The sequence below is a fragment of the Leptopilina heterotoma genome, unplaced genomic scaffold (genome assembly GCF_015476425.1).
Source record: "Leptopilina heterotoma isolate Lh14 unplaced genomic scaffold, ASM1547642v1 Lhet_123, whole genome shotgun sequence".
In the NCBI taxonomy this organism is placed as follows: domain Eukaryota; kingdom Metazoa; phylum Arthropoda; class Insecta; order Hymenoptera; family Figitidae; genus Leptopilina; species Leptopilina heterotoma.
This window is the reverse complement of record NW_025110842.1, coordinates 2,441,491-2,453,095: the sequence shown is the minus strand read 5'-3', so window position 1 is coordinate 2,453,095 and position 11,605 is coordinate 2,441,491. Positions and strand designations below refer to the sequence as shown.

Here is an 11,605-nt window from a genome sequence, read left to right as displayed (position 1 = left end):
TTAGATGACAATTTCAGAAAATGTCCGAATATAGATTTAAAGACTAATTCAATTATTATTAATAATAATAATTAATAAATAATAAAGACTCGTAAATTCTTGAGAAAGAAAAAAAAAAAGAAAAAAATTTGCCATAAAAAAAAACTCGAGTACTATTGTTATATATATATAGGTATTTACAGTACGAAATGAATCGTTGTTATTATATTATTATTATTATTATTATTATTATATATATTGAAAAAAAAGAGTTATATTCCGTGCGCAATTGTAATATATTATTAATCTCGAAATAATCGAAAAAAATAGTAGATAAATAATAAATTAATAAAAAATATGATCAATAAGTGTTTGGGATATTTAAATTTTGAAAAAAAAATTTTTATTTATTTATTTGTGTTTAGTACGGTCAACGAATTTTATTATTTATTATTTTATCAAAGAGTTTCAATATTTAGAAAAATAATTTCATTCTTACAAAGATTTTTAGAAAAATTTTTAAATAATTCATTTCTTTCGACTAATTTTATGCAAATTCTTATTTAAATAATTCAATTTCTGATAAATTTTTATTATTCATGAAAAGAAATTAAATTCTTTTGAAAATTTTTGAAAAAATTTTTTAAATAATTGAATTTTCTTTGGAAATCTTATGAAAATAATTGAATTCTTGGAAAGAATTTTATTAAAATCTAAATAATTGAATTATTTCAAAAAAAATTTAATTAAGATTGCATTTGAAAATAATTGAATTCCTCTGGAAAATTCTAATATTTTTGTAAATAATTGAATTGTTCCAAAGAAGTTAAAAAAAACAATTTTTTTTAACTAATTGATTTTTTCGAGGAATTGAAATTAAATTTTTTGGAATAATTACATTTTACGATCAATTCGTATAAAATTGTATTAAAAATAATTGAAATCCGACAATGAATTTCATTAATTTTTAAATAATTGAATTTTTTTAAAAATTGAATTCTCATAAAAAATCTTATCAACAAATTTTTAAATAATTGAATTCTCTCGACGAATTTTGACAAAATTTAAAAAAAAATTCAATTAAAATTGTATTTTAAAAATATTTGAAATTCAGCGATGAGTTTTATTATTTATGAAAATAATTGAATTCCTAAAAAGAAAATAATTATTGAATTATTTTCAAGAAATTTCTAAAAATATTTTGTAAATAATTGAATTCTTGTGAAATTTTTTGAACATAATTGAATTTCTACGAAAAAATTTATTACTTTTGAAAATAATTGAATTCCTAAAAAAGAATTTTATTGTTTATGAAAATAATTGAATTCTTGCGAACGATTTTAATTGGAATTTTTTAAAATAATTGAATTTCCAAGAAGAAATTTATTACTTTTAAAAATAATTAAATTCTTCTGATGAATATTGTTATTTATGAAAATAATTTCTGGGAATAATTTGATTGTTTATGAAAATAATTGAATTATTGGGAAAAATTCCAATATTTTTTTATAAATAATTGAATTCTTTCAAAGAAGTTTAAAAATAATTTCTTTTATAAATAATTGATTTTTTCTAGGAATTGAAATTAAATTTTTAAGAATAATTAAATTTTTCGATCAATTCCTGTAAAAATTTATTAAAAATAATTAAAATCCTGCGATAAATTTTATTATTTATGAAAATAATTGAATCGTTGCAAAGAATTTTTTTAAAATTATTAAAAGTAATTGAATTTCTGAAAATAATTTTATTGTTTATGAAAATAATTGAATTATTGCGAAATTTGGATTAAAATTCATAAAAAGAATGCAATTCTTGTGAGAAAAATTAGTTTTTATTATAAATAATTGAATTCTTGAAAAGAGTTTAATTTTTTCAGAAAATAATTGAATTTTTGTAAAGAATTTTTTTGTGTTTGTAAAAATAATTGAATTATTGTGAAAAATTCTAATATTTAAAAAAATAATTGAATTTCTGAGAATAATTTTAGTGTTTATGAAAATAATTGAATTATTGCGAAAAAAAGAATTCAATTCTTGTGATAAATTTAGTTTTTAATAAAAATAATTGAATTATTGTGAAAAATTCTTATATTTTTATAAATAATTAAATTCTTTCAAAGAAGTTTAAAAATCATTTTTTTTATAAATAATTGATTTTTCCTAGGATTTGAAATTAAATTTTTTGATTAATTTCTGTAAAAATTTATTAAAAATAATTGAATACTTGTTAAAAATTTTATTAACATTTTTAAAAATAATTGAATTTCTGAGAAGAATTTTATTAAAATGGTTAAAAAAGAATTGAATTTATGTGAAAAATTTTATTAAAATTTGTTTAAAAAGAATTGAATTTCTGTGAAAAATTTTGTTATTTATTGAAAATAATTGAATTCTTCATAAGAATTTGATAAACATTGTTATAAATTTTATTTGTGAAAATAATTGAATTTTGAATGAATTTTATCATTTTTTTTTTTTTAAATAATTGAATTCTTTTCCAGAATTTGAATAATTGAATTTCGAATATTTTTTGAAAACAACAATTTATTTTAATTTAATTTAATTAAATAATAATTATTTATTTTTATTCCTAGGGGAATAGCAAGGTTGGATAGTTAAATTAAACAACAATTACACAGTTTTAAAGGGATGTGAACTCACCTTTAAATTCTCTCCCCGTCAGGGATGGGTACGTATTATACATGATGTATTATACCTGGTTTTCTACACGTATAATACGTGGTATTATACATCTTTAGTTTTCTACGTATGTCATGTATTTTACATACATTGCGTGACGCGCGGGATTTTTAAATTTTAGACAAGAAACATGTGATTTTAATAGTATATTAAATAAATTTTAAACATAATTTCAATTTAAAAATTTATTAATTAACATTGAAAAGTTTTTTTAAAATTTATGTTTTAAAGAAATAGCACACAAACAAAGTTCTAACTGTTCGTGGTCAGGTCAGGTTGTCTGCTGCCGCCAGACCCATTTATAGGTTATACATCTCCATGTGCCAGGCCATGTGTCAGTGATTGTTGTACAATATTGCTTTTTTTAAAATAAAAAAAAATTAACAAAAGAGGTGGAAGGCCGAAACACAATTCCTGGGAGGAATTGTGTTTTATTCCCAAAAATAATAAAGGGAAAAATGTTGCCCTGTGTCCTATTTGCAACAAAACATTGCAAAATACAGCTATAATAATAATTTAGTACTTTTGTATGAAAAAGTTTATTTGAAACCCGTTTATTTTCAAATAAATAATAAATTAACGTGTCTTTTTAAAATTGTTCTATATAAATATATAATACAAGTTATGAAAAAATGTGTGTAAAAAACCATATGAAAAATCAATAAATATATATTATACGCATTTTTTTGTAAACTTACCTTATATGTAACCTTTTTTGGTTTTTTCTTGGTATTTTTAGCAACAATTTAGTAATGAAAACCAGGAAACAAATAAAAAATAATCAAACATATGATTTTTATTATTATTGTGAGGTTTGTACGCATGCGCAGAACTGGACATGTATAATACCAGGTTTTCTACAATTTTCTACGTATTATACGTCATTTATGTATTATACGTAGAAAACTCCGAAAAAAACACTTTTACCCATCCCTGCTCCCCGTTGTTCTCAGGGTTGGGTCGCTGGCGACGGTGAATATTCGAATATTCACCATCTTTAACTTCCCAACCCTGAGAAACGATTTCTCCAGTTTTTCGTAGAGAAAAAAAAATATCCACCGTGTGTCGGTGTGTCCAGTGTCTTAACACAACACACGATACATTGTCGATATATTTCAACCCGAGTGTTTCACAATCACTCCGTGAACATTCCTTTTTCTCTCTACACATTTGGACTTGGCAATGAGAGAAAAAAAAATCAATTTCGTGTCATATACCGTTTTTCGTATTATAATTAATTAAAAAAAAAAAGTATTTACCGCGCCTTCTTATTATAAATACGTGCACATTTTCAGTTAGGGGAATTTTTTTTCTTTTCACCTCTGAAAATTTATAAAGTGTAATATAAAACATATTGAATTTTTTTTTTCAGTATTTTAAAAATCGTATATATATATATAGTCATTTTTTGGTGCCGTGTGTTCCTCTCTCGTTTGTGTGTTCCACACGTTATGTAGACTTTTTCCTTGTATGATTATTAATCATAATATCACACTGATTGTTTATTCGGGGAAGTTTTCAAAACAAACTATTGATTCTGAATAAATAAAAGAGTTGTTTGCTGTGTTTAAATGAATTATTAACATTTTACCGGCTCATGTGACTTTTTCCTATGCGTAAAACTTAACCTCAATTATATTTATCGCCGGGTTTTCAGTGCGTTAACAAGAGGAAAAAAAGTGCTTTATTATCGATTCTTTGGAATTGAAAATATCTTTTTCCACGTGGGGTTCGAAACTATTTTTCTACGACAGGTTTGATATTTTTTTTTCTATTTTTGATAGAAATTTAAAGGTTTTTTTTTGTGACTTTTTTTGAGAGAGTAACAAAAAAATAGAATTTTTTGTGGTATAGTAGCAAATTTTTGAAGTAATTTTTTTTTTTTTGTTTTTTTTGTATTGTTTTGCAGTTATAGGTGAAAAGAAACAAAAAAAATGGATTACAGGGAAGTAACACTACCAAATTATTCCTATGTGTTCAATTTTGAGGAGAAATTTATTCATCAAGACACGAGGATATGGATGAGAAAAAATTGGACAAATGGCTTTTATTTTTGTGGTATTTATATGATATTAATATTTGGCGGTCAACATTTTATGGCGAGCCGACCAAAGTATAATTTAAGGGGTGTACTGAGTTTGTGGAACACTCTATTAGCGTCATTTTCTATTATTGGATTCACGAGAACTGCTCCTGAATTGATTCACACATTAAGAAATTATGGACTTTATCACAGTGTCTGCATACCAAGGTAAAGAAAATTTATTCTTCTTATTCTTCTTCTTTTTTAAAATCACTGAAAATTTCTTAAATTCCAAACTTTGCTTTTCTTTATTTTCTATTCAATTTTTCCATTCTCTTTCTATTCTTTTTTTTCAATTCATTTTAATTTTATTCAATTCATTAATAAATTTCAAATTATTTTCTATTTTTTCTAAAGGATTTTTTTTTTTTATAAAAAAAAAATGAATTTTTAAAAAAATATTTTATTAAATTTCTTTAAAATCTACTTATTTATAGAATTATCAATAAAATTTTGGAAAAAATAATAAATTTCAAAGATTTTAATTCAAATTCTTCAAAAACATGATTTTTTAAAAATTATTTCTCAAAAATTCTTTATTAAAAACAATTGAATTTTTATCAATAAAAGGTTTTTTTTATTTGAATAATTGAATTGTAACAGAACTTTTGGAATAATTTTTCGAAAAAATTATAATACAATATTCGAAAGAATTGTTTTTTCTAATAATAAAATTCTTCGTTAGAATTCAATTTCCTTTTTGAAAATTATAGTAAAAATTTTTATAAAGAATTCAATTAACTTCAAAAATTTTGATAAAAATTCTATAAAAGAATTCAATTATTTTCAATTCAATATATTGAAAAATTTATCGAAACAATTAAATTCTTGACTAAATGTTTTTTAATAAAATTCTTCACAAAAATTAAAATTATTTTTCGAAATATTTAAATATAAATTTTTTTGAAAAAATTCAATTATCTTTTATAAATAATAAAATTTCTCTGAGAAATTTAATTTTATTTTCAAAAATTTTAATAAAATTCTTTGCAAAAATTTTAATTTTTTAAATTCTTTTCACAATTTTTAAAAGTAAATTTCGGTAAAATCTAATATTTTTAATCTCAAATTAAATTATATTTTTGAAATTTCAATATTCTTTACTTTTATTATAAATTTTTGATTTTTAAATTTCAAATCAGGAAGAATTCCATTTTTTTACGTAAATTTTAGTTGATTTAAAGTTTAAAATGAGGAAAAATTAAATTTTCAATGTAAATTTTAATTGATTTAAGTTTTAAATAAGGAAAACTTCAATTATAAGAAAATTTAAATTAATTTCAGTTTCAAATAAGGAAAAATTCATCTTTTATAAGCAAATTTTTTTGATTTATTTAAGTTTCAAGTGAGGAGAAAATTAAATTTTATATACAAATTTTTTAATTGATTTTAATTTTTTAATAATAGTTAAAAATTGAATTTATTTAAATTGTATATTTGCGTTTCAATTTCACTTTCAATCAAAAAATTCCTGCATGCAAAATAAGAAACTTAAAAATACAATAATTTTTATTACCGGTCATTAAAATGAGAAATTTTTTTCGAAAACAAATTTCTGACATTGAATCTATATAGAGATTTAAAAGAATAAATATGTAAATTAAAATTTGTTTTCGTTTTAAATATGCCAAATGAATTTCACTCGATTGACTCATTTCTAAAAATGCTTTCTAAAGTGCGATAATTTTTGAGAAAAAAAAAACCAAAGGTAGATAATACTTATGAAACTTTAATAATAAATAAAAGTAAAATAGAAAATAAATTATAAGATAAAGAAAAATAGATAATTTAATTTTAATAAACTGGAAGGAAAAAGAGTATTTTTCTTTTCTACTTTTAATTTACGTAATGGAATTTACCATAATTTACATAACTTCTTTTTAGAATTTTCAGAAAATTATCAAAAACAATTGAATTTTTATCTCAAAATTGAATTTTTGTATTTAAATATAAAATTGAATTCTCGACAAACTTTCAGAAAATTATTCGAAATAATTGAATTTTTATCGAAAAATTGAATTGTTTAAATAATTAAATTCTTGAAAAACTTTTGGAAAATTATTAGAAATGTAATTGAATTTTAATCAAAAAGTTGTTTTTTGCATTTAAAAAATTGAATTTTTGAAGATGTTTCGAAAGATTATTTAAAATAATTGAATTATCATCTAAAAATTGATTTTTTTTTATTTAAATAATTCAAATCTCGAAAAAATTTCGGAATATTATTTTAAATAATTGAATTCTCAAAAAAATCTTAGATAATAATTATTAAAATAATTGAATTTTTGCTGAAAAATGATAAATTTGTTTGTTTCAATAATTGAATTGTCGATTAAATTTTGAGACATTTTTAAAAATAATTTAATTTTTATTTTTAATTGACTTAAATGTTAAAGAAATTTCGGAAACTTATTTAAAATAATTGAATTTTTATATTTAAATAATTGAATTCTCGAAAGATATTTGTCAAAGTATTTGAATTAATTGAATTTCTATAAAAAATCTTTTTTTAAATTTAAATTAATTGAATGCTTAAAGAATTTTCGAGAAATTATTAAAAAAAATTAAATTATTATCTCAAAATTGAGTTTTTATATTCAAATAACTCAAATTTCAAAATCAATTTTTGGAAAATTATTTAAAATAATTAAATTTTTTATCGATAATTTGTGTTTTTGTATTCAAGTAATTTAATTGTCGAAAAAATCTGGGATAATTATTAAAATAATTGAATTTTTGCCGAAAAATTATTGTTTGTTTAAATAATTGAATTGTCGATGAAATTTTGAGACATTTTTAAAAATAATTGAATTTTTATTTTTAAATAACTCGAATCTCAAAAAAAAATGTGGGAAAATTGTTAAGAATAATTGAATTTTTGTATTTAAATATTTAAATTCTCAAAAAAATTTAGAAAAATTATTTAAAAAAAAATCAATTGTAGGTATTCTTGCAGAACTTGCAGATAATTATTAAACATAATTTAATTTTTATCTTTAAATAATTCAAATCTCAAAAAAATTTTCGAAAATTATTTAAAATACATTAAATTTTTTGTCGAAAATTTGTGTTTCTGTATTTAAATAATTTAATTGTCTAATAAATTTCTGAAAATTATAATATTGTAAATAAAAACTTGAATGAAATATTTTCCGAAAAATCAAATTTTTGTGTTTAAATAATTAATAAACTTTCGAAAAACTTTCTTAAAATTATTCTAAAGAATTGGATTTTTATATTTTAATAACTCAAATTTTTTAAAAAATTTGAGAGAAGTCTTTAAAACAATTGAATTTTGTATCGAAAAATTGAATTTTTGTATTTAAATCATTGAATTTTTATAAAGAAATTGATTTTTGTATTTAAATAATATAATTGAATTTTTATCTGAAAATGTAATCTTTGTATTTAAATTAATTGAATTCTTAAAGAACTTTAGAGAAAGTTTTTGTAGTATTTAAATAATTGAATTTGCGAAGAACTTTCTGAAAATTGTTGAAAGCAATTGTATTATTAAATAAAAATTGAATTTTTGTCTTTGAATAATTGAAATTTAAATATTTGAATTATTAACTGAAAATTGAATTTTTTTATTTAAATTATTCAAATCTCGAAAAAAATTCGGTAAATTATTTGAAATAATTGAATTTTGAATCGGAGAATCGAATTTTTGAATTTCAATAATTGAATTCTCGGAAAATTATTAAAATAATTGAATTTTTTCGAATATTTAAATTTGTTTGTTTAAATAATTGAATTTTGAATCGAAGAATCGAATTTTTGAATTTCAATTTTAATTGAATTCTCGGAAAATTATTAAAATAATTGAATTTTTTCGAATATTTAAATTTGTTTGTTTAAATAATTGAATTTTGCATCAAAGAATCGAATTTTTGAATTTCAATTTTAATTGAATTCTCGGAAAATTATTAAAATAATTGAATTTTTTCGAATATTTAAATTTGTTTGTTTAAATAATTGAATTTTGAATCGAAGAATCGAATTTTTGAATTTCAATTTTAATTGAATTCTCGGAAAATTATTAAAATAATTGAATTTTTTCGAATATTTAAATTTGTTTGTTTAAATAATTGAATTTTGAATCGAAGAATCGAATTTTTGAATTTCAATTTTAATTGAATTCTCGGAAAATTATTAAAATAATTGAATTTTTTCGAATATTTAAATTTGTTTGTTTAAATAATTGAATTTTGAATCGAAGAATCGAATTTTTGAATTTTAATAATTTATTGAATTCTCGGAAAATTATTAAAATAATTGAATTTTTTCGAATATTTAAATTTGTTTGTTTAAATAATTGAATTTTGAATCGAAGAATCGAATTTTTGAATTTCAATTTTAATTGAATTCTCGGAAAATTATTAAAATAATTGAATTTTTTCGAATATTTAAATTTGTTTGTTTAAATAATTGAATTTTGCATCAAAGAATCGAATTTTTGAATTTCAATTTTAATTGAATTTTTTCGAATATTTAAATTTGTTTGTTTAAATAATTGAATTTTGAATCGAAGAATCGAATTTTTGAATTTCAATAATTTATTGAATTCTCGGAAAATTATTAAAATAATTGAATTTTTTCGAATATTTAAATTTGTTTGTTTAAATAATTGAATTTTTGCTGAAAAATTAAATCCGTTTGTTTAAATAATTGAATTCTCAAAGATCTTTCGTAAAATTATTTTAAAATAATTGATTTAAAGAAGTTTGGTTAAAAATTTTGGGAAAATTATTGAAGTTTTCAAATAATTTAATTTATTTGTTTATTTATTTGTTAAGAAATAAAAAAAATAAATATAAATATTATTCTAGTTTAAAAAAAAAGAACTGGAGATAATTAAATAATCTTTTCTTTTTTTTTTGTATAATTTCAGTTTCATCGAACAAGATCGTGTCTCGGGATTTTGGACATGGATGTTTGTCCTTTCAAAATTACCGGAACTCGGCGACACCGTATTCATTGTACTTCGTAAGCAACCATTAATATTTCTTCATTGGTATCATCATATAACCGTTCTACTTTATTCATGGTTCTCGTACACCGAATACACAGCGTCGGCACGATGGTTCGTTGTCATGAATTATTTTGTTCATTCAATAATGTACACGTACTATGCCCTCAGGGCGATGCGTTACTCGCCACCGAAAATGATATCAATGGTGATCACTGCATTGCAATTGTCGCAAATGGTCGTCGGTTGCGCAATCAATGTTTGGGCCTATCAATATCTCGAGAGCAGCCAAACTGAATGTCACATCACGAGTTTAAATGTCAAGTACAGTTTAACAATGTATTTCAGTTATTTTGTATTGTTCGCGAGGTTCTTTCACAAGGCGTATTTGGGCGGCTCAAGAACCAAGTCCGAGAGGAAGCTCTATACAAATGGCACTCCTCATATTGCTGCTGATTTTAGTAATAATAGTAAGCTCAAAGCTAATTAAATTTAAAACAAACAAACAAACAAACAAAATATTATCGAGAAAATGCGAGAGAAAAAGAAAATTGAATGAAAATAGAATTTTTTTATTATTATTATTATTATTATTATTATCAATAAAATGATTATTTCCTAAAAATTGATAAAATAATTATTTTCTTATTATTATTATCATCAATAAAATGATTATTTCCATAAAATTGATAAGATAATTATTTTCTTTTTATTGTTATTATCATCTATAAAATGATTATTTCCTTAAAATTGACAAAATAATTATTTTATTATTATTATTATTATTATTATTATTATTATCAATAAAATGATTATTTCTTTAAATTTGATAAAATAATTATTTTCTTATTATTAATTAATTAAAGAATTACTTCCTTATTATTATTATTATTTAAAGAATTATTCCCTATTTATTATTAATAAAGAATTATTATTATTAATAAAATAATACTAATAATTGCCTATTGTTGATAATATAATTATTTTATTACTATTATTAAAACGATAATTATTTTTTTTTTAGTATTTTTAGTATATATTAGTTTCTATTGAGAAAAAAAATTATTATTTTCTTATTATCAATAAAAAAAAGTCGAACTCCAATAGAAGAAATGTGGAATTTTCAATTTTTTTTTTGGGAAAAAAAGGCGAACTTTCAATTTTAATTTTCGAAAGTAGAAGAAAAGTCGAATTTTCAATTTTTTTTTTATAAAAAAAATAGCGAATTTTTAATTCTCATTTTTGAAAAAAGAAAAACATGTCGAAGTTTCAATTTTTTTTATGAAAAAAAATCGAAATTTCAATTCTTATTTTCGAAATTAGAAAAAAAATGTCGAATTTTCAATTCTTTTTCTTGAAAAAGGAAAAGATAAGAAATTTTCAATTCCTTTTTCTAAAAAAGAAGAAAATGTCGAATTTTCAATTTTTTTTTATGAAAAAAATGGCGAATTTTCAATTTTTATTTTCGAAAATAGAAAAAATGTCGAATTTACAATTTTTTTTTTTTTTTTAAATTTGAATTTTCAATGATTTTTTTCGAAATTAGAAGAAAATGGCGAATTTTCAATTCTTTTTCTTGAAAAAGGAAAAGATAAGAAATTTTCAATTCTTATTTTCAAAAATAGAAAAAAATGTTGAATTTTCAATTTTTATTTTCGAAAATAGAAAAAATGTCGAATTTACAATTTTTTTTTTTTAAATTTGAATTTTCAATGATTTTTTTCGAAATTAGAAGAAAATGGCGAATTTTCAATTCTTTTTCTTGAAAAAGGAAAAGATAAGAAATTTTCAATTCTTTTTTTAAAATAGAAAAACTCTAACTTTCAATTATTTTTTTCTGGAAAAAAAGAAAAAATTAAAAATTTTCAA

The 11,605-nt window shown here is 19.9% G+C and overlaps 1 protein-coding gene and 1 long non-coding RNA gene across 2 annotated transcripts; one reads left to right on the top strand and one right to left on the bottom strand.

The window, feature by feature from the left end:
• Positions 1 to 2,923: 2,923 nt before the first annotated feature.
• LOC122512577 lies at positions 2,924 to 3,609 on the bottom strand. The gene is made up of 2 exons (XR_006302642.1): positions 3,380 to 3,609; positions 2,924 to 3,039 (listed from the first exon to the last, which is right to left on the bottom strand). It is a non-coding gene; the product is annotated as an uncharacterized LOC122512577 (long non-coding RNA).
• Positions 3,610 to 3,739: 130 nt separating this feature from the next.
• Positions 3,740 to 10,287, top strand: LOC122512608 (elongation of very long chain fatty acids protein 6). The gene is made up of 3 exons (XM_043628538.1): positions 3,740 to 4,435; positions 4,591 to 4,932; positions 9,659 to 10,287. The coding sequence occupies exons 2-3, from the start codon at positions 4,616 to 4,618 to the stop codon at positions 10,224 to 10,226; spliced, it is 885 nt and encodes a 294-aa protein (XP_043484473.1). The 5' UTR covers positions 3,740 to 4,435; positions 4,591 to 4,615; the 3' UTR covers positions 10,227 to 10,287.
• Positions 10,288 to 11,605: the final 1,318 nt, after the last annotated feature.

Bases quoted from the DNA above. Each gene is read 5' to 3' on its own strand.
- LOC122512608 (XM_043628538.1), top strand. From the start codon at position 4,616: ATGGATTACAGGGAAGTAACACTACCAAATTATTCCTATGTGTTCAAT. The intron at 4,933-9,658 runs GTAAAGAAAATT...GTATAATTTCAG, and splicing joins CACAGTGTCTGCATACCAAG to TTTCATCGAACAAGATCGTG.